A 23744-nucleotide genomic window follows, 5' to 3' on the forward strand; every position below is an offset into this window, starting at 1 on the left:
AACTTGTAACTTCCGTATCCCCACCCTACAAGAGCATTTCCAGCCCAAACACCCTTTTTCCAGTCTTTCTTGGAAAAGCCAGGAGGGTAATGGAAACAAGCCATGATTTTCTGACAGCAGACTGTCTCCACAAGCACAGGTCTGAAATGAAGATAGCAGCCTTGCCAGCATTTAAATAAGCATGGGAAACTCCTCTTCAGCTCCTAGCAGCCCCCGTATCTTTTTGTTTGGTCTGGGGAGCAGCGGGTCAAGCTTGGCAAGGCTACCCAGGGGTGCCCCCGCACCACAGCACAAGCAAAAGCTGCTGGGTGGGATCTCCTGTCATTTGCTTTCACAGCTGTCCACAAAGAAACACAAGGAGCGGGCATCCTTGACAACAAAAGACAAGATGTGACACGGGCATCTGTTGTCACTTGTGGGGGATTTTACAGTTGAGCTCTGCACAGCTCCTGTGAGTGGGACAGTACTGGTCCACTCCAAACACCACACACTGGCTATGCTCTGTTTTCTTCCACTGAAGTGGGAAGGTGAGGCGATTTCAGCAGAGAGGTGTTGGCAGGCAGAAATGTCCAGCACAAGGCTGTCCAGGCTGTCTGGTTTGCTTAGGGGCAAAGCATGCAGCCTAAGGTGGGAACTAAAGCATTCTGCTTCCTTTCGACTTACTCATCAGAGACCATCACAAACCACCCCTTACTGGCAGAAACCAAGCCCATATGTGCTTACCTTAAAGTTGTGCGTCTTCTCATAGTTGAAGTGGTTGTCACTGTGTGTGAGGGCGGCCCTTCGGACCAGGGAGGAGATCTGCGGACAGGCAAAGAGTTTCAGAGGGGGCCAGAGGAAGCTGCCCTTGACGCCCACCTTCACCCCCAAGGCCACGGCCAGCAGCTCTTGGCGCTTCCGGCCCTGCTTGGACTTCCGGACCACAGCACACTTTTTCTCGCTCTCCAGCCACACTTCCTGGGAGAGCATTGTGGATGCCTGTGGATCCCAGACTGCTCTGGTTTCCCTTGCAGGAGCCCGGGAGCTCTCAGTGCTGTCAGGTTGGGTTTTTTTGTTTTTGTTTTTTTGAACTGCAGCTAATGTCAGGCAGCAGATCTGAGGCAGCTGTGTCCTGTCTGCACAGGCCTCCGGCATGTGACCTGGAAGGCCGGCTGCAGCGATGAAGGGGGCTCTGCTTTGAATAAGGCTGGGCCTGATTTGTGCTGGCGCTGAGGGCCGGCGTGTGCTGGGAACAATAGCACACATTCATGTGCACAGCAACCCCCAGGAGCGGACCCAGTTGGCTACTGAGCACTCCAGGGAGCAGGAGTGGCAGCTTTATTTGTCCTGTTCCAGCATGAGGCATAGGAGAGCTTACTGTCTCTACTTAATCTCTCTCTCTCTCTCTCTCTCTCACACACACACACACACACACACACACACACACACACACATACAGTGACGGGCTCTCGTGTTCAAAGTCTGAGGCTGCATCCAATTATTCTGGGATTTTGAACCCCATTCCTGGGCTGAACTCCAGTAGGTTAAGCCTTTAAACCCAGATAATTGTTTCATCTTAAAGGATAAAGCCTGCATTTCTTTTTCAAAAATCTGCCCAGCACTTGAAAGCTTAATTTTTATTCTTACACATGCGTTAAATTGGAACCGTCTGAGGACTGAACGGGGTAGCAACGAAGAGCTGAGCATTTCAGCTCTGAGTTCTACAGACCATGCTGCAAAAGAAGAGGCAGGATACCTTGCTCCCCAGTGTCTCTTCCTTTTCCCTTCCACACCCCTAACCCACGTGGACAGATTTTTGCTTGGTTAAACCCCCCAAAACTCATGGTTACTTTTCCTTTAAATAACACATTTTCAGCGGACCATCTGTTAGTGCCCAAGGCTATCCATATGCCTTTTGTCCTCTGGACAGCTTAGTGGATGGCTGGTTTCTTGGGGATTATAGTTTTCTGTTCCAGGTCTCTCCATTAACGGAAATGGGGAACTCCATGTCCTGGGAGTGCAATTTCACGTGGCCAAGCCAGGAGCTACTATCAATGCTTTGGGAACAAGAAAGCAAGAACATTAATGGCTGGGCTATTATGGAGAGGAAAGGTACCCCACCTTGTCCTCTACTGGAATACAACCCACATTTCAGTAGAGCCCTTCCAAGCAGCCTTGTGGGATGTAAAAAAGAGCTACTCTTGGGATTTCCCTAGTCCTCCATGTTAGTATTATTTCAACTTGGTTCACTTCTTGGTTCATAATAATCACTTCTTACATTGAGCTGTTGGGCATATTGACTCATGTTGTTTCTGAATGTGCTCAAGGCAATTACTCATTCGATCTTCAGCACATGGGACTGAGCTGTGAGATTCTCACCCCCATCTTACAGAAGAAGAGACTGAGATGCCCCAGGACATGCAGCCAGTTTAAGCAGCAGAACCAGGACAAGACCACAAGCACCGGCATCCAGCACCATGCTCCCCATTAGCCTCATGTGCTCCCATATTCTGCCACTGTGATCGACAGATAGTTCATCAAAAATAGAAGGACACCTCACAAACCTCATGGAAATAGAATTAAAAGGAAAATCTACCTGGGTGTAAAAAACAATTTGAGATCTATATATACAAGGGATCTTCAAATCATTCATAAGAGTACAGACTGAAAAAAAAAACTGTTTTTAAATTGGTTCTGTACCATATAAGCTTATTTCATCCCATTTTTTCACGAACTTTGTGAAGTGTCCTCATATGAATTGAATTCTTTATCCCCTTATTATTCTTCCCTCATAATAATCCAGGTCCCTCAGTGTCCCTTACACAAAACAACCCACTTCCTAATCCAGCCACCAAGTTCGCTCCAAGCTTCCCTGCCACAAGCACGTTCCCAGACCTCTAGCTCATTTTCCCCAGTCCCCCTCACCATCCTGCCGTCCTCTCCTCCAATATCCTCCACATTCTACCTCAGTGGTTCGCTCTGTCTGCCCATTCCAACATCATCTCCATGTATCTACCTGTTAACTTACACTTACATCTCTAACTCAACTGTCATGTTCCAGGAAGACGTTTCCCTAACTCCCGGCTGCCAGCAAACACACCCTCTGAAGCCCCAGAGCTCAGAGCCCACACTTTCTGCCTTGTAGGGAAGTGATTTCTCATAGGTCATTCCGAGAATTCCTTGTGACACGCTCTGTGCCTGATTCACCTTTGTTTCTTCCTAGGAGGCTCTGGTAAGATTTCTTGCCACAACTAGCATGGAATAAACAGAAATTTCTAGAGAGCATCTGTACGTAGAGGGATCCAGAGTGATGGAGGAAGCTGTGCAAGATGGCTGCAGGTGTGGGGTCCCCTGCTCCACTCTAGGGTCACCCATTCCCAGGCTGTAGTTCCCAAAGATGTGGAGCTCTGGCAACCTGCTCCCACTTTGGGCTCCCCAGATGCTGCCATCTTCCTGCCTGCTGTCCAATCCTCAGGAACAATGTCACCCACAGGCGATGTTGGAGGCGTGGCAGTCCTCTGCAAGCTTCCCAGCTGGAGCCTGAAGGTGAACTGATAGAAAGGAGGCTTAGCTAAGTCTTCACTGCTAGCAAATCAAGAGAGACCTTTTTGACAACCAGTCAGTCATTTCCTGGTGGAATGTTTGGATCTGGACAAGGCAAAATACATGAACACATCATTTTAGAATCTGATATACAATTACTCCTTAAATGGAGAGTGGGTCAAAGGTTCTCCCCTGCTTTTGGGGGCACAGGTGGTTGAATACAAGGCCATTTCAGATTTTGTCTTGTGTCTGTGCCTTTACTCGTAACATGTACTTGTTATCTCCATTTGTGACACTGAGTTCTTTTTCCCATATTCACTCAGTAGAATTGACCCAGACACAAGACACATTCAGACATGGGCAGGGACCACACACTGTTGCCTAAGATGAGACTTCACACAGCACTGTCATTGCCAGTCCTGGAGTGAGCATTATTGTGAGCGATGTGGTGACCTCAGATCACCCTCTTAGTAAAAGAAAGCCCAGTCTCTTGCAGGAACTTCCCTTCTGCATCATCCAGCCCCATAGAGCCCCTCTTCATCTGGGCTCCAAGGATGAGCTCTGGTTTCCTTTGCATCCATAATATCCACTACAGTGCTCTCCATGCACAGTGGGAATTCAATACTGCGACTGGCATTCTCGTTCTAACTCGAAATCCTTCCCAACCCATACTTCTTCACTTACAAATTCATGAAATAGCGTCTATTTGCCTACTGGCTTTATTTAAACCAAGGACTCTCTACAATCTGTAGCTGCAGGATCTACCATGTGCATTTCTGGATCTTTTCTGGCCACTTTCCCCCTCTGCCCACTGGATGCCACGAGACACATTATAACAGTGATAAAAATATTTCCAGATGTTGTCAAACATCCACTGCCTCTGGTTGAGAAAACTTTGGTTAAGCTGATAACAAATTTTAACCGCATGCTTACTCCAAGGCCAGAAATTGTGGTGAGCACTTAGCATATTTTGACTCCTCTGAGATTTTTAACTCTAGGAAGTAGGTACTATTATAATTATTCTCAATTTATAGATGGCAAAATAAGAACTGGGAGTCAATACAGGCCAAGGTCAATTAGCCAGTAAGTGGTAGAACAAAGGCACAACCAACTAGATCTATACACTTTCCAGTCCCCTAGAACAAGTCCTATTTTTTTTTTTATTGTACCAAAACATAGATAACATAAAATGTAGCATATTATTTTGCATAGTTCACTGGCATTCCAAAACTACCATTATTCTCTGGTCCCAGAACATTTCCTTATCCCAAGATGAAACTCTGTACCCTTCAGCAGTAACTCCCTAATTCTATTCTTCCCCTAGCTCATGGCAACCCCCAGCCTGGTTTCTGCCTTCATGAATTTGCAAGTTCTGAATATTCATATTCAGAGGGAGTGACTATATAGCCCGTGGTGTCAAGCTTCCTTTGTTTAGCATCATGTTTTCAGGGTTCATGACTATTGTAGCTTGTGTCAATACTTTCTTTTTTTATGGGTGTATAATAATCTGTTTATAGGGACACAGCACATTCTGTTGACATTCCCATCATCTGGTGGACTTTTGGGTTGTTGCCACCTTTTGGTCACTGTACGAGATGCTTACGTAGATAACAGAACAATGTGAGTAAAAGCTGGAATCACCAAAAAAAAAAAAAACCCCACCAAAAATGAGAAAAGCACTCAACATTCAAGACCAGGAGGCAATGAAGTGAATAACTGTATAAATCAAATAGAATTTTAAGGAGATATTAAATCGGGTTAACATGTCATTGAATAATGAGAGAATTTCTGTCTGATGCACTATTAGGAGGAAGTAGGCTCCTCACTGCATACAGGATTATTTTGTAGGAAGACACACACAGGAACTATCCAAAGAAAACTCATCAATATATGTCCAACATTCTAAATAGTTGGAGACAAGCAACGGCTAACTCTGGGTGGAGAAATTCATTCTTTTCTATAGTTTTTGAGTGTCGTAAAGTGATTATATTCTAGTTCCATGGAATAAAAGTGGTTTTAAAAGTGCATTACAAAAACTTACTGGATCTGTGCTCAGGTCATAAATTCTTATCATATGATGAAAACCTTGAGCTTATCTAATTCCATATTTTAATTTTATAGGTGAAAAGAGTCCAAGAAGTACAATGATTGCCCCTCATGGCGGGCCTCTTCCTTAACAAAACCTAGGAGCAGATCTAAGGCGTCCGACATCCTGCCTTGCTGTGTGATCACCAATGGGCTCCTGCTCTTCTGATGCCACCCCCAGAACCAGCATGATGTTGTCAAGACTTCCAGCCTCCAAAACTGCAGGCTAATTACACCCCTGCCCTTGTTTTTCCTTCATATGGATTCAGCCTTTTGGTATTTGGGGTAGTAACAGAAAATGGACAGACAAACCAAGAAAACCATTTCTGGATAGAGGGTCCAACCTTTCTGGGTAGAGGATCCAGCCTTTAAAAACATCTCTAGGGAATTTTGTAACAAGCTCTTGGAATAGTACCACAAGACACTCATCTCACGTGCTTCAGCTGAAAAGATGCAAGTATGAAGGTGGCCAAGGCTACTGAACAAAAACATCCCTCCTCAAAGGAATCCATCTCTTTTCAAGCACAAAACATGATCCAGCCCACTTCCAGTTCGTGTTCACCATACACCTGCCCACCATGAAGCCACCTGAAGCCTCCTCTTAGGTAAAGACAAAAATCTACACCATGGTACGTACAGGGAGGGGTCTATGTGTCTGAGCCCTGCCACTTTTCTGGCCTCACCTTCCACTACTTTGCAGCTGTCACCTTGAGATTGTGTAAATATACACCTATTAGTATGGCGTTAAAAGTATGATCTAGGGCCCTGATAGCCAGCTAGCTTCATGTCCTTTGCGTGTGCTGTTTGTCATAATAAAAACCCCCATGTCACAGACACAAATGGACACCAAGAGGGGGCTGGCTATCCTTTGCTAAAGAAATGAATGAGTGAATGCCCACAGTTTATCCTGAGGTCAGAGGCTTCTCATTGTCACTACCTGGTCTTAGCAGACCCAGGGGCAGTGACCTTGGGAGAGTTTTTTGTGTGTGTGGGTTTTTTTGTTTTTTTTTTGTTTGTTTGTTTGTTTGTTTTTATCAAGCTCAGAGGTTTTTGAGATTATGTCTCACCACACTGCAAGCTGGGGTACCTTGCATCAGGTCACCATCAGACTCATGGGCCCTAAAAGCAATGGCCAGGTTAGGATTTAGAATAAAGTAACATCATGTATTATACAGAAAGCATTTTATGAGTGTACTGTAAAAAGCTGGTGGAAAATGGAATTAAACGTAAGTTTATTTTGGGGTAAAAATTAAAAGTCATGGGCCCGGTGTGATGGCCTAGTGGCTAAATCCTGATCTTGCATGTGCTGGGATCCCATACAGGTACCCATTCATGTCCTGGATGTTATACTTCTCATCCAGCTCCCTGCTTGTGGCCTGTGAAAGCAGTAGAGGATGGCCCAAAGCCTTGGGACCCTGAACCCATGTGGGAGACCTAGAGGAAGCTCCTGGTGCCTGGCTTCAGATCAGATCAACTCTAGCTGTTGCAGCCACTTGTGGAGTAAACTAGCGGATAGAAGATCTCTCTCTTTCCAGGTCTCCTATGAGTGTGGCAGGGGCCCAAACACCTGGGCCATCTTCTGTTGCCCTGCCAGGCACCTTAGCAGGGAGCAGGATCAGAAGCGGAACTCCCGGACTTGAGTCAGTGCCCACAACCTGCTGCCCCACAGCGCTGCCCCTTCCAGCAGAGTGTATTATCACTCTGACGGGTCAGCACACTCTCCTGGCTTCCTTAGACCACTGCATCGCTTCCCTACACACAGCTCGAGATTTCTGGGGCTGGGCAACAATGACTGCAGACTATGTGGTATTTCCCAAAGCTAAAAACCATAAAATCCCGCCCAGTCGAGGCACATGTAGCAAAATGCTACAGTTTTTTGTGTGGCCCTAGATGGAGGTGGGAAATCTGCTTTTTTTTTCTCTTTTGTTCTTTAATCTGTGAGTCATGCTGGAATACATGTAAAAGCCATAAAGTGGTACACTTAGTAGATGGTTACTGCCTGGACCTGTCATTCATATGTGTACATGTGTACACACAGGCACACACACACACACATGCATACATGGAACATTTCAAAGAAAATTCATGACAAATGGATTGAAAAGGTTAAGTTGCCTTAGTGAAAAAGTTTTGAAATTCATACATAGTTCTTCCATAATACATATTTTTTAAAAAGATTTATTTATTTTTACTGGAAAGTCAGCTATATAGAGAGGAGGAGAGGCAGAGAGGAAGATGTACCATCTACTGTTTCATTCCCTAAGTGGCTGCAAGAGCTGGAGCTGAGCCGATCCAAAGCCAGAAACCAGGAGGCTCCTCCAGGTCTCCCACGTGGGTGCAAGGTTCCAAGGCTTTGGGCCATCTTCAACTGCTTTCCCAGGCCACAAGCAGGGATCTGTTTGGGAAGCGGGGCAGGAACATGAACCAGTGCCCACGTGGGATTCCAGTGTGTGCAAAGCGAAGACATTAGCCACTAGGCTACTACGCCAGGCCCCATAATATATATTTTCTATGAACTTTTTACAGGCTCGTGTGTGTATGTGTGTACACAGACATACATGAGGGTATTTGAAAATGTTCTTGGAAAAATAGAGTTAGAAGATAAGCTTATTTCAGTAGAAAAAAAGCTTATTAAATTCAGGCAGAGTTATTTTCACTCTGTACTTCTGAAAAACATTTTGACCACCCTTCAAAGGTATGGATTTCAAAACTTCCACACAGATTTTGAGGGACCTGGTCATCAAAGGCGATGACCGGTTTTTATCTGAAGCCATTCCGACTCTGCTCCCCTCTTTCTGTCAGGGAGTGAGTCAGACATGCTATGTGCTGTCTGCCTGTGTAGCTGAATGCTAAACACAGGGCTGCTTTCCGTGTCTCCACTGCTGTGAGTGCAGCCTGTTGGACCCCACACACTCTCATGCTGCCCACTGCGCCTGCCCTGCCAAAGAGGGAAGGAGGAGGGAGACGACATGGACAGTTGAGTAAACTGCACTCATTCCTACATCTGCTACAGGAAGGAGCAAGGCCAGTGTGGGCTGCCGAGCTGGTCCCTGCTGTACAGGCCTTGTGTTCTGGGAGTTCATCTCTGTACCAGGTGTCAGTGGCTGACCTGGCTCACTCCTACAATTGCTACTCATCTCCCAACCGTCTGCTCTGATCCAAGAGGCCTTGGTTGTTCATGACGATACTTCCAGGGACAGACGGGCACTCTCAGTGTGGGACCCATGCACACTGCAAGCACTGCAAGCCTGGTCTGATCATCCTTCCCCAAAGGCATTTCCATTTCTGTATCGTGGTTAGCATCTGGTCCCCGCCCCCCGCAGGACCTGTGGGGTCTCTAAGCTGGACTGCTCCACCTTGGCGGCAGTGGAGAAAAGCCTGACGCTTGCCACCCTGGTGGACAGTACCGCATGACCACTGCTGGCTTCCCCCTGTAATTTCTCCAGCTGTTTTACTGGCTTCTACCAACAACTGTGATTAATGACTGACGCGTCTCCCAGTCGGCTCACACAGAGACGCAGGAGACAACCCACTGATGTTAGTCTGTGTTAAGTGTCTCACACACTTCAACTTGCAGCTGCCGTTTGCTTTCTGTTGCTTTGCTTTTGCATGCAGCTTTTTGGAGAGTAAACAATATTTCATCAGCCAGTCACCCATTTCCTTAGGCAAGAACTCTAAAAAATCTCTCAAATTTCTTTCAATGCTGAGCTTAAGAAACAATGGCAGAGCGATTTTTGACACAATGGACTCCCAGAAATGGCTTACAGTACCTTAGGAAAACTTAAGAAAACTACTTAGCAAGAGGTACGCTCCAAGGCAGGCATATAAAATGCAAGGGAAGCAGCTGTCGCTCGGCTCCCAGCTGCCACTGTCCTTCTTGCACTCTGTGACTCTCTTCTCATATTCCATATTCATCTATGTTTCTTTTTAGTTTCTGTGCTGTCACATGACTCCTTACCTCTAGCCACACCAGTAGCTGCTTGAGATGATTGATTTTTGAGTATTATTACAATAATGAAGGCTCTCAATTTCTTTCTGGCACCCACTAGTAAAGCAGAACCCAAAAAGTGTATGTCCCCATGTCTTAGAGGCCACACGTTCCCCAAATCACACCTGCCTGTTCCAACAGTGTTAAGCACCCTGCAGCACACCGCTACCACATGCCCCCAACGGAGGCTCCAGCCAGGCTCTGCCAGGTTCTCCCTCAGCCGCAGGAGTAGAAACGTGAACCAGTTGTCTTCTGTGTGTGGAGGGTGCTCTGCTGCCACGAATTAGGCAGATTTCCAACTCTTCACAACTAAAAATGACTCAGAGCTATCCCCCCGTGCTACTGGCCGTGAACAGTCACCCACACCAGGCAGTTGGCAATGCCTGATATAGTTCCTGGGCTATTTCAGAATGCACTGATTCTCATACATGGGTGTTGGCACATTCCAAATAGAAGCTAAGCTGATGTCTGGTCTTCTGTGTGGGTGTGGACTGGGATTTCCAAACTCTACAACTGAGCCCCAGGTTTGCATGCTGGGAGAGCAGCTGAAACTCACACACAGGACCCCACAGTCACCCATCAAGATCTAGTCTGTAGGATTAGCTGACAGGCTGAATGTGAAGTACCCAAGTAAGGGAGAAGCAGTGGCACCGTCTGGGGCCTGAGCAACTCTAACAAGCTTCCATTAAATGAGATAAAGAAGAATCTTGATGGGGCAAGAAGGAGGGAGGGAGGTCAAGGCCTCCATGAGGGATTCATATACATTGAGCAGATGGCAGCACACACAAGCTTGGCAGCCAGGGTGGAGGGGTGCAGGCGGTTGACATTTGAGAGCCATCACTGGAATTTTGAAGGATCCAGGGTACAGGAAGGCAATGCTGTGGTACAGCAGGCCAATTCCCCACCTGTGGAACCGGCATCCATTATGGACACTAGTTTGAGTCCCGGCTGCTCCACTTCCCGACCCTTGCCTGAGAGCAGCAGAGGATGGCTCACATGCTTGGGCCCCTACACCTATATGGGAAACTTGGGAAGAGCTCCTGGGTCCTGGCTTTGGACTGGTTCAGCTCTGGCAACTGTAAACATTTGGAGAATAAAGCAGCTGACAGAAGAGCTCTCTTTCCTCTATCTCTGTAACTATGTGTCACCCCTCCACCCCCTTTTTTTAAGATAAATTTATGCAGAGAAAGATCTTCCACATGCTGGTTCATTTCCTAAATGCCTGTAATGGCCAGAGTTGAGCTGATCCTAAACCAGGAGCCAGAAGCTTCTTCCAGGTCTTCCACATAGGTACAGAGTACCAGGACTTTGGGCCATCCTCTACTGCTTTCCCAGGCCACAAGCAGGGAGCTGGATGATAAGTGGAGCATCTGGGAAATGAACCAGTGACCACATGAGATCTCAGTACTTGGAGGTGGGGGATTAGCAAATGAGCCATCACACTGGCCCCCATAGCTCTGCCTTTCAAATAATTTTTTTTTTAGGAAGGATTCAGAAAAAGGGGCAAAGTTTGAATAGAGAAACATACAGACAGAAAACCACAGAAGTCTAGAACTGGAGAAGGAACTACTGAGAGTGAAGGAGAAGGTGAGCTCAACCTCCTGAAAATCATGTGCAGAGGTGGCCAGCTGTGCTTCCTCCCGGGGAACGGCCAATATGACAGACAGAAGAAGGGACCAGGGCCTCAGCGACATACAAGTGCCTGATGGTCTCACCAAGGGCTGGTTCTGAGGAGGGGTGGGTGGAGCCCAGCTACAGTGATCACAGAGAGAATGGGAGGAGAGGCATTGCAGCAGGGAGATGAGCAGAGCAGGAGCAGGGGTGTGACGGGTGGGACCCAGGGGTTGTCTGTCTTCCTCAAGATAGAAAGCTGTGGATGTCCTCTGCCCCCCGTTAGACCGCAGCTTGTGGCCTGCAGACTGGAGTTCCACTCTTTTTTTTTTTTTTAAGATTTACTTTAACTTTTATTGTAAAGTCAGATATACAGAGAGGAGGAGACACAGAGAGAAAGATCTTCTGTCTGCTGATTAGCTCCCCAGGCGGCCTCAACGGCTGGAGCTGAGTTAATCCAAAGCCAGGAGCCGCTTCTGGGTCTCCCATGCAGGTGCAGGGTCCCAAGGCTTTGGGCCATCCTCGACTGCTTTCTCAGGCCACAAGCAGAGAGCTGGATGGGAAGCGGGGCTGCCTGAACAAGAACCGGTGTCCATATGGGATCCCAGGGCATGCTAGGCGAGGACTTTAGCCGCTAGGCTACTGCGCTGGGCTCAGAGTTCCACTCTTGAGGTTTGACTGTAGACAGCTCTCAAGCCAATGAAGGCTGGGCAGGCTCCCTCCCTGAATAATCACAGCAGCTAGGGCTGCTGGGAAAACTCTCACCCCACTGCCCTCCCTGACCACCGGAGAACCCCAAACCACACGCCCCTCCAGGCTCTCCTGAGCCTTCTTTGCTCCTCCCTGGGAGACAGTCCCACTCCTTCCAGGAGGCCTCGTCTTGTGAACCATACACATCTGTTCCTTTCAGCAGGTACATGGCTTCATCAGTCTAACACCAAACCACATCTGGGTGGGACACCCAGTGTGCCTTTGTGAAGTGGCTGCAACAGCGCAGTGGAGCTCACTCCAGGCCGGTCTGTGACTGCCCGGAAAGTGCCTCCTTTGTGCCCCTCCGTCATTTTATCAGTGGGTAGAAACTCCAGGGCTATTCTTTGAGGACACGATGTTCTTTGAGGAAGCTTTGCCTTAGCACACATGGTCCTTAGTACTGACAAAATCAAACCTACTAAAATCAGATCAGCAACAACCGGACCATGACTGAGAACACACTATACCAGGCAGTCTAATCATGTTCTCTTCTCGCCTGCACAGGAGTGCCCGGCGCCGCCACTCTCACTCCCACTTGCCAAGGAGGAAACTGAGCTCAAACAGCTAACAACTAGGATTGGAACCCAGGAGCAGCTGCTTGCCAAGTGTCTCCCACCTCATGTGCTTCGGCCTCCACGGAGTCATCTCCCAGCTGAGTTCATATCCTGGAAAAATGCCCTGTGCTCCCACATCTCCTAACCTCTTGGGTACCACAAACAAGGAAGAGCATTTGACCAAGTTTTATCAACAGATGCTTGGGTCTGTTTTGGCAGGGCACTGGAGAGCTGAGCTCTTTCCACTGATGAATCAATTCACATACTGCCTAAACTGCACAAGTGAAACCACCCTCCCGACACACTCAGACACACGCGCACACACACACACACCCCCTCAGATCTTGCTTTCCAGACTGCCATAAACACAAGCAGCAAATCACCACACAATCCACACTGCTCAAATCATTTTGGAAAAGAATTTAACCATATGTGCCAGAGTTTCCATTCATGAATAACCTTTAAAAGTCAGTAATTCGGGGCCTGGTGCTGTGGCCTAGTGGCTAAAGTCCTCGCCTTGAACGCGCCTGGATCCCATACGAGCACTGGTTCTAATCCTGGCAGCCCCGCTTCCCATCCAACCCCCTGCTTGTGGCCTGGGAAAGCAGCTGAGGATGGCCCAATGCTTTGGGACCCTACACCCACATGGGAGACCTGGAAGAGGTTCCTGGTTCCCGGCTTTGGATCGGCTCAGCACCAGCCGTTGCGGCAGTCTGGGGAGCTAATCAGCAGACAGAAGATCTTCCTCTCTGTCTCTCCTCCTCTTTGTATATTTGACTTTGTAATAAAGATAAATAAATCTTAAAAAAAAAAAAGAGTCAGTAATTCAACTTTTAGGAATCTATGCTAAGGAAATGATCCTACGCATGGCAAGGCATTCATATCAGCCTTCTTTCTCATAATAAAAAAGGAAAATCTTAGCCAGGCCCTAACCTGAGGAAGCAGTGAGGGAAACGAGCCTGATGTCGGTGAAGTGTGACCCATTACACAGCTACGGATGCTTCGCGACAACGGCAGCCTATAAAGTGACGACTACAGAGGCCTACAGATACCTAATCCCACAGGACATCAAATAGACCAAAATCTTCATTTTATTCTTTCTTCAAAATTCCTTTAATTACATTACCTTCATCGTCCGGTGAGGGAAAAGTGAAATCTTGCCACAGAGAAACAAGACCTCTTTTCTTCCTCCGTTTGCATTCATTTCTCTTTGCTTTGCTAGTAGCACATCTTTGCCTGAGGAGACACTAGCCAAGGTGTAAGCAAAACCAGGAGGTGCTTTTGTAGTCTGGCCTTACATTGGAGTATAATTACAGAAGCTCTCCGGCAGGCAAAACGACGGACTGCAAGTAAAACCTCTCCACCTTCTGGGGGTGTGGGGAGTGTGGGGGGTGTCTAGGGTGGGGTTCACTCTCTCTGGTATCTAGCTCTGGTCATGAGCAGAAACGAAAATCTTGGGCCAGCGTGGTGACTCAACAGACTAATCCTCCACTTGCAAGCACCAGCCTGCTATATGGCTGACGGTTTATGTCCCAGCTGCTCCACTTCCCTGATAATGTTCTGGAAGAGCAGTGAAGGATGGCCCAAAGCCTTGGAACCCTGCAACCACGTGGGAGACCTGGAAGAAGATTGGCTAAGCATTGGCCTTTGCGGCCATTTGGGAAGTGAGCCAGCAAACAGATGGAAGATCCTCTCTATTTCTCCTTCTCTCTGTAAATCTGCCTTTCTAATAACATAAATCAATCTTGTTTTAAAAAAGTGAAAAATTTCCCCAAATGCCAGAGAGATCGTGTGAAAACATGGTTGTGGTTGTTTCTGAAGAGACACTGGCCTGGAGCTAGAAGAACCAAATATTTTTAAATGAAGAAACTTGCTGTATTGTCATGTATATGAATTAACTTTTATGCGCCCATAGGGGATATTTTCAGAGTACACCTAATCCTATAAAGATGTTTAATCACATATAATTGTCATACAACTGGCAATTAAGCACTAACAACAGTTTTTACTCCCCAGAATGCCTTGTAAAGATCATAAAACAATGAAGAATAAGTATTATGATATTCATATAAATATAACACAGATGTGTCAAAATATAAGGACCAAGACCCAGAAAATTACATCTTATGTGTGAGGATATTGTAAGCAGTTTGTGGAAAATGGAATCAACATATGTTCATTTTGGTGTAAAAAATTTGGGTCCATGCCTATTAACTCCATTTTCCATGAACATTTCGAAGTAGCTTTTATAATAGAGCTTCAAGAGTTTTAGCTTCTGAAATATTTCAGTAATGATTTGGGATTGGAGGTACTTCCATTTTAAATAACCCAAACATATATATTTAAACTTCAGTCTTACATAGTACAGCTCCATCTCCAAATTTTTATCCTTAACAGAATATTACTATCTCCTAAAGTGTGTCCAAGAAGTAACGTCATAACCAGTGATGTGTTGTTTCAGTTGAAAGTGTCACATGCTTATTAAATCCATGGCTGTGGAGATGGCAATTAAACTTCAAAAATGGTGCAAGAGTTTTGCCAAGAAATCCATGCTGGGGTAGGCATTTGGTCTAGCGGTAAAGATGCCCATATTCCACACCGGAGTATCTGAGCTCAATATCAGGCTCCAGTGCCTCTCTCCAGCTTCCTGCTAATGCAAACCCTGGGAAGCAGTGGGTCCAGTGGCTGGGTCTCTACCACGGACCTGGGAGACCACAACGGAGGCATCTGGCCCCACCTAGCACTACTGCAGGCATACAGAGACTGAGCCAGCAACTGGGAGTGCCCCATACACTGCCTCACCACCTCTCAAATCAACAGAAAATGCACCAGTGTGAAGCAGGCATTGTGCTACAGTGGTTACGATGGCTCCTGGGTTTGGGTCCCAGCTCCTGGGAGACCTCTGGGGTGTGAACCAGCTGGTTACCTATTCTCTCTTTCTCTCTCTCTTCCTCCTTTCAAATTAAATTAAAAACTTCTGCAAAATAAAAGGATTCCTTGTTAACAATGAGTGAAGCTCTGGTCATCTGGGTTCTAACAGCCTGGAGCTCAGCAGTCTGTTTTACAATTTCTGCTTCAAGCTGCTCTCCAGCTGGAAGATCTGTGCCTGGCTCTTGACCCTGTCTGTGTCTCATCTTCTCCAATGTGAAATGTGGAGATCATGAGCAGCTCCCTCACAGAGGATCCAGATGCTGTCAAGCTGCCCCTTGGACACTGTTCACATCATGTCTGGCACTGTATATACCAGTATATATATCAAATACTAAGATATATCAAATACTTAGATACTGTACATTTCCCATTTACCTTCCAAAGCCCCTGATACAAGTATGAGTGTTTAATTTAATGAGTAACTAACTTTGATGCCTCTGCAGGCTGAGGTTGTCCCTCAATGGTCTGTGCCTGTTCCAAGCCATTCCCTCTCTCCTAGCCCCTCTCAAGAACCCTTTGAGAAGCATCTTGGAAGCAGAATGCCATAGGATATAAGGCATTTCTGCTGTCATGTCCAGGAACAGCACTGACCAATAATCCCCCATCTGGTTTAAGCTGAAGAAGCCAGAGGAAGGCCCTGGCACAGGGCATGGCCCATAGCAGGTGCTCATTAAACATGTGTGGATCTGAATGTGCTCTCAGACTTCCACTATCTCAGAAGGGTTATAGACTCCCCCTGCCTCTCAATCCCTCTCCCACAAAGTGCAGCCTGTGACCAAAATCTGTTCTGAGAGGCAGGGCGTGTCCTAGGAATTACCTGGTCAACAAGGCAGTGGATCCCAAACTGTGCTGCACAAGGGAGCTTTAAAAATCCAAACATCCACTTGGCATTCTGGACCAATGGAATCAGTCTGAGTGCAGAAGCCAGGCACCAGCAATGTTTGGAGACATCCAGGAGATCCAAATGTACGTATTCTAAGGGAAATTTGCTTCCCCAAATACTGAGGGTCACAGACTATGGCTGCTGGCTTTGGAAAAGGGGGGTAGCTTTGCCTGAGTTGTCTTATTGACAAGGGGGAGGCCATAGGAGGACAGTGGTGACATGTGACAGACCGCTTGCCTTGTGTTGTACTGTTGGCTCCCACCCATCTGCACTGCACCTCTCAACATCTGCATCTTCTTGCTCCTCATGTAAAGGATCTACAAGTCTCGAGAAGTTTCTCCTGTCAGTTGTGGGTTTGCTTTTCTGTGCCTAACAGAGCGACAAGGTGTATAACATGGAGCCCTGGAGGGCTGTAGGCTGGGGTCCAACTTGACCTGCAGGGCACACACAGCTGTACCAGCAGAAGCCAGCACTACTACCATGATGAGGCTAGGCCAGCTCCTGTGGTTGCTGACCAACTCCAGAAAAAAATGGCATTCTTGAGTCCTCTCTCCCTACCTGGTTAACCAGACACTATACAGGGTCTGCAGGCAACTGGGGCCTATCCATGTGACACACAAAGGCTTTACCTCAAGAACCTGCTGGGACAGCACACTGCGGAGTCTCACCTGCACAGAGTGGGCAGCCAGCACAGCTGTGCCCTGACTCCTTCCAACAGGAAAAGAGAAAGAAAGCTGCAGTGACACAAGACACCAGAGAAGGGGGAAGGACAAGGAGAGCAAAAGAAGTAGTGGAAATGAGGAGGAAGGAGCAGTAAAAACCCAGGATGGAAGTTTTAGAAACCCCCAGGGTGAGTTTTTCAAAATTATTTGGTGGTAATAATAATAATAATAATGAATTACACTGTGTGGACCTAAGCCTTTCATAGTCTTCAGAGGCAGAGTGTGACCCCTGACCCCCTGCATTCCTGGCAGGGCCCATTGCTCCCAGACAGAGCCCCACAGGATTCCTGAGAAAACCTGAACCGACATAAAAGGGTACCAGGAACTGGTCTCTCTTAGTTCAGTGTAACTTAATTCAAGAACGGGGGGGGGGGACCTCTTTGTGAAGGAATCACTGTCAAACTCAAGGCCACAGAGCTCTGAGATGGTTGGGTTTCACCTCCTGGGCCTTGCATCTGTCGGGGTCTGAATCCTGATATTGGTCACACCCCTGCATCACTGCAAAAAACACTCTGTTAGATGAAACGGGCAAAGGAGACAGCCACAGCCAAAAACCTTATCTTCGTGTATTTGCTGGAATGAAAGTGTGCTCTTCCACACGCCACGTGACGAGGGAAGCTCAGAAGTTGCATGGGAGACGTTTGATCAATGTTTTGATTGAAAAACTTCCTGCTCATGGCACAGGCACTTGCTGTCCTCATTGCTGTGACGCCAGCCAAGTCATCGGGGGGTGTCTGGATCAGGGGCTAGCAGCTAGCACCATAGCCCATCAGCAAGCATACAGCAAGAACCAACTCCAGGCATGAGATACAGGTCCTCTTAACATGTACACAGTTGGGGTGGAAGGTGATACAGAGGGTCAGATGAGTACGTGATTGTGGAGCTGTGGGGGCAGCAAGGAAGGGCAGTTAACATTACAATACACCCCTACTTGTGATGTGTGTGGAGTGCGAGTGTGCATTACACAAAGAGCTATCAAAGGCACTCCTTTGAAAACCAGCTATCTGGTTGTGTAGTTTGCCTTACAGTTTAGAGATCAAATAGATCCCACTAATTCTAGAAACGTCTGAAAACATACAGAGATCCATACTTCAAGTTACAAGCTGCATCTCGCTGACACAGCAATGGGGTCATCGATTCTAAAAAGTTAACAAGGAGCTAGGACTAGAACACACCAAAGTTCTTTCTAAGAAAAGCATGGAAGGGGGCCGGCGCTGTGGCATATCAAGTTCAGCCTCAGCCTGTGGTGCCAGCATCCCATACGGTTGCCAATTCAGGTCCCAGCTGGCTCCACTTTTCATGCAGCTCCCCACTAATGCACCTGGGAAAAGCAGTGGAATATGGCCAAAGCACGTGGGCAACCTGCACATCCATGGGAAATCCACAAGAACTTCCTGGTTCTTAACTTCAGCATGATCCAGTCTTGGCTGTTGTGACATTTTGGGAGTGAATTGGTGGATAAAATATTTCTCCCTCCATCTCTGTAACTCTGTCTTTCAAATAAACACATAAGTCTCCAAACAAGAAAAAGAAAAGTAGGCAGTTGAAATTGTAGTACTGCCATTTACGTGTAAATTTTAGGTAGAAATATTGGGAATGAATTTCAAAGCACCTGCTACTAATTTGCAAACAGAAGCAGCAGGGTTTGTGTTGAAGTGACTTTAGCAGAGTTAGGCTTGTCCCCAGGACAGGGACAGGATCCCCCAAGGCCAGTGTGAGTGTCTCTCTGGACCCAGCCTGCCGATACTCACATAGCAGAGAGCACTCCATGGCAAGGCACCCCAGCTCCTATTGCCACTCCGAGTGAAATGACAACTAGTTTAACAGCACGTGGGGAAAATGACAGCAACTTCATGAACCGGGGACTTCCAGGCAGCAAGCCCTCTCTGCTCCGTGATTGCGCGCAGCAAGGACTGTACCACAGCAGGGCGGTTCTGCAGGGGAGTGCTGCATGTCACGGGATGGGCTTGCCCAGGCATAGAGGTACTTCCTGGGCATGAAGAGCTGCCTGGGATGGCAGCAAGGAGGCAGTGACCCTGTGATGACTCAGCGGGGGCTCCCATAGCAGGATGACAGGGCAATGACTCAGGAGGTCTGCTCCCAGTCCCATGCGGACACAATGCAGCAGCCCAGTGCCTTCTACAGCCCACACAGGGAGCATCACCAGGTTCCCTCTTGGGCCCTAACTGCACCCTCCCCAAACAGGGTGAACACGCTTCTGCAAATGGTCCTATGGCCTCTCTGAAACAGGAAGTCACTCCTGTGTACATCGAACTCTGGGCTCTATCTGAGAGATAGAAATTAAAATGACAAGAGTGGGAGAGGAAGCAGGAACTGCAACGCAAATAGATATGTCCTGGAGACGTTTACACACAGGCAACTCGGAGCTTTTACCCTTGGGTTTACACACTCATTTAGGAACACGGGGCAGGGGCCTCCACTACCCCACTACCTCCACTACTCCACTACACTTAGTGTTTTCATCCAGAATCAGGGTTCTTCCTCCATCCTTCTCTTTCTGTGAGTGAGTGAGTGAGTGAGTGTGTGTGTGTGTGTGTGTGTGTGTGTGTGTGTGTATGTGTGTGTGTGCCCACACGCAAAAGCCTGTGTGTATGCCCTATGCACCAGGCCATGCATGCACTGTACCGGGTCAAGGAAACAAGAGATGACTCAGACACGGAGCAGATGTTTGGTCTAGTGAGGAGATAGGCATCTGAACAAATAACCATAAAACATTCTGTGATATGGACTGCTATAAAGGTAGGTTCAAAGTGTTCCTGGACTTACGTAGAAGAAGCAATAAATTCAGAGAACCGACAGCAGGTATTGCAAGGTCAAGGTCCAAGAAATCTTCAAAGAAGAAGCGATATTGATGGGCCTTGATGGAAGGGCGAGGATTTGTCAGATTGAGAAAGGAGAAAGAGGCATAGAAGTTGGACACTTACTTGAGGATGAGTCTGGTTTGGCCCCCAAACGCTTATTATAATGAGAGCTGTTGTTATTATTACTAACTTTTGACTTTAGCCTCAGACCTGGAAAATGTGTTCATTCACCTTCAAACTCTTCCCATCAGTTTCCCTGGGACTGGGCAGAGTTAGGAAAGGCTGAGTGTTCATGCTCATGAGCTGCTACGAGCTGGGTCACCGCAGGGCCAGACCAGCCCATAAACATTGCCTCCCACACAGGCTGGGGGGTGAACCGCAGTCCCCAAACAGGTGTCAGGTTATCCTTAGCTCTCTCCAGGGTGAAATGCATTGTTTGACCCCAACAGCTATCAAGTAACACCTGATACCCTTCCCCAGCCCTGACTCACCACAGGTGTGGCCCCAGCACAAGGTTTTGATCTTCCACAAATACGGGGTGTGGGATGGATATCTGAAAGGGGGTTAGCAGCCATGGACCTCATTCAGAAACAGAACGCAGGGTCTCTGCAAAGTGGAAAAAAGCAGCACAGACCTTAAATAGGAACAGTGGAAGCCTGAGCTCTGGCTGAAGTTCTGCCACCTGCAGCACCAGCTGGGTGACTCCAAGTTTTGACCTTTCTGAATGTCCTCAGCTATCAAATGGCGGCAAGGTCCTGAAGACCCCCTTCTCATGGTAAGTGGGTGGTCTTCTATTTTTCAGAGCTCAGCTGACACAATTCTAATAACAGTTGTTACTATTGCTCTTACTCCTGCTGCTACTGCTACTAAGCCTGCCCTACCAGGAAATGGGAATTTGCACAAGACAATCTTGGGACATCATGAAAATGCCCCTTGTCCTGCTGCTCAAATTACAGCACGTTTTTAATAGTGTGCTGGGATGAGCTCCAACTGTGCTGCTGTCTTTCCAACTCGGCTGAGTGACATCATAGTGATAGAGTGGGAGAATCTGCTCCTTGCAATGACCAATGCTACGTCAGGATCTCCTTGAGGAAACGCATTCCTGGTAGCTAAACATTTAGTAGATCCCCACAGGTTATGTCACTAGGGGGATCCATATTTGAAAACCGGCTCTTTATAAAATGCACTGAAGTGTTGTTGAAAGTGAGGATTGTTGATGTAGAACCCAGGTACAATCACAGGAAGCACGCACTTCTATGAGTTTTGATGGACATACGTGGTCATGTGACTATTAGCATGGTGAGACTCAGCTTCTGTGTTCCATTTGGAGTGCAGTGTGGCCATGTAACTAGTCTTGGCTAATGCGATGAAGCAGTGGTGGGTGTCACGTGGGGGTCAGGTCATAGCAAGAGGCCAATGCCAGGCAAGGATACAGTCACCTTCTTATAGACCATGGGTAAGAAGTAACCAAGGATTTAAGCCCCTAACATGTGCAGGTTATTATCACTGCCTTACCTAGCTCATGCCCACGATACCAATACCTATACATGAATGCCTAAAAGGCAACGTAAACTCCAAAATCTAACTTCCTGAGCACAAGGCCTTCATGAAAGACAAGATCTTCAACCACTTCTTCACTTCCATTTCCAGACCTTTCCTCCCTGACAGACTGGGTGTTTGGAATTTCTTGAATTTTCATAACAACTACTGGCATCCGACGTTTTCTGAACTACTGTGTGCCACAGACTGCTCTGAACACTTCCAACACATGAGGTATCCTGCAGTCCTACAGCTCCGCTTCCTGTGTTTCAACACACTCGTCTCCCCCACCCTGCTTTTTTGGGGGAAGGAGGACTTGAGGGACAGGAGTACCCCCAGGCAATTTTATTCATTAATTCCTGAATCTTGATCGTCCCATCTGAAAGATGGGGCTAGCAAAGCAGCACTCATTTCATAATTGTGATCATCAACACAAAACACTTTGGTACGTGCTTGGCCTATGCTCACCCCCTCAGAAAGTCCATGAGGGAGAGGGACCCCTTAACATGGCAGGAGGAAGATCAAGCCACTCACTGTGTGGCTCCGGAGACCTGTGCCACCCCATCCTGCTCAGTGCACACCTGTTCATGTGGTCAGCCTTAACCCTCGCAGGAAGGCGTGTGGCAGGTGCCAATTGCTAAGTGGTTTTCCTTTACCAGACATACCAAGCTAATAAAGGCAACATGGGCTGGGCTGGAGAACTAGAGACCAGAGTTCAATCATCCAACTTGGCTGACTTGGATGTGTTCCTATCGATGTAAAAGATTTTGTCCTGGGCAGCGGGAAGCTGAGACCAGCTGGTTGTGCTTCTAGCTCATGGCCCAGTTGTAATCCTGCTGTAGGCCCTGGTCTCCCCTCAACCCATTTTTACCCTACATATCTTACTTGTGCTTAATAAGGCTCAAATGCCATTGCCACTTTGATATGTCCCCATCTCTCATCCCTACAAAGCTAATGGGGTAATTTTGAGCAAACTTTATATTATGAAGACATGTCGACTTCACAGTGTGGGTGTGGTTTCCTACCTCATCCCCACAACTGGACGTTTCATCCACCGAGGTCCCTATCTAAGGCAGAGGTTTCAGGTTAGGAAGGAGGTAGACTCTGCATCAACATGAAAAGGATGAGTGAAGACAGCATTTGGGGTTACATAAGGTTTCAACAGCAGACACAGCAAGGCTGATGAAAAGAATCTATTGTGATTGCATTTCAGCCCAGAGGATACAAGAGAAATCTTTTCACTTAGGCTCTGTCTGTTGCAGGTCATTAACGGATGCATTTGGATTTAACCTGGGTAGACCTTGATCCCTCTATCAAACCCAACGCAACCATCAATAAACCCTGGCATGACCTGGTTAGTCTTTAACACTGGAGTTAGCACAGCCAGTCTACATGCCCCAAATGTAATGGTGCTCCTGTGGTCTGAGGAGGAGCAAACGTCTGAAAATACCTTACCTGCTCATTCCCAGCTAGAAGGTTAGAGACACAGACAGAGGTGCCTGCTGCCACTCTCACAGCTGGAAAGGCAGTGCCCGGTTCATTGTCCCAAGGGATAAGTGGTGTCCCCTCCCAGGGTCACATTTGTTGACTTCAAGGTACTCAAGTGCTGAGACCTCACATTGCCAGATAATTCCTACAATTGGCTGGCACCCAAATCCAGGCTGTCTAGTGCCCCAAACCATGCTCTTATATGCCCACCAACAAGAATGCATTCATAGTTGTTATATAAGATGGGGAGACCAGAAGGAGGTGGATGAACCCAGGAAGGGTTCCTTACTTGGAACAAATCCATCCAGCAGGGCCCCTTCATCCTCAGCCTGCCCATCCTCACTTACCCAGTGGACCCTCACTCTGTGCCTCCTTCTCCTTAGTAAAGCTTATCTAAGCTTAAACCATTTGGGGCGACATTGTGGAATTTATTCCTAACCTTGACAGGTGACAAGTGGCAAAATGGAATCAGCAATATAGGTAACCAGGTAGCAATTTGTAATTTGCAAAGCACGTCTCTATCCATTGGTCCTTGGACCCTTCAGCAGACATATGACATAGAAATAGCTTTTTAAATCCCACTTTAGAGGTGAGAACACTGAGACTGAGCAGGCACCAAGCACTGCCTGAAGTCCCCCAGACAGTAAGCAGGGAGTGAGGATGAGAGCCAAGCTCTTGCATTCCTTGCTTTTTGCTCCTTCTTTGTCTTTGCTCTGCAGGCCACTGACTCCACTGCTCTTCCTGTAAAAGGCCTCCTGCTATTGACAGTTGGGCTTTATATCAAATTACGTTTACACAGTAGAGCAAGCACCAGCCAACCATGGCGAGTTATGCAGAGAAAGGGGATAC

General features: G+C 47.4%; 1 protein-coding gene across 6 annotated transcripts in view; it reads right to left on the reverse strand.

Moving 5' to 3' along the window:
- CHN2 (chimerin 2) overlaps positions 1 to 23744 on the reverse strand; it is a 263982-nt gene that overhangs the window by 32853 nt on the left and 207385 nt on the right. For 3 of the 6 annotated variants that reach the window (XM_040964554.1, XM_040964552.1, XM_040964551.1), the window contains exon 1: positions 724 to 969. In XM_040964554.1, the coding sequence (XP_040820488.1) occupies positions 724 to 969 (246 nt within the window). Of the gene's footprint in view, positions 1 to 723; positions 986 to 23744 lie in introns of those variants that run through there. The other 3 variants (XM_040964549.1, XM_040964550.1, XM_040964553.1) reach the window with 3 other exon arrangements.

Source organism: Ochotona curzoniae, unplaced genomic scaffold, assembly GCF_017591425.1.
Source record: "Ochotona curzoniae isolate NIBS_2020 unplaced genomic scaffold, NIBS_Ocur_1.0 scaffold_3835, whole genome shotgun sequence".
Classification (NCBI taxonomy): Eukaryota; Metazoa; Chordata; class Mammalia; order Lagomorpha; family Ochotonidae; genus Ochotona; species Ochotona curzoniae.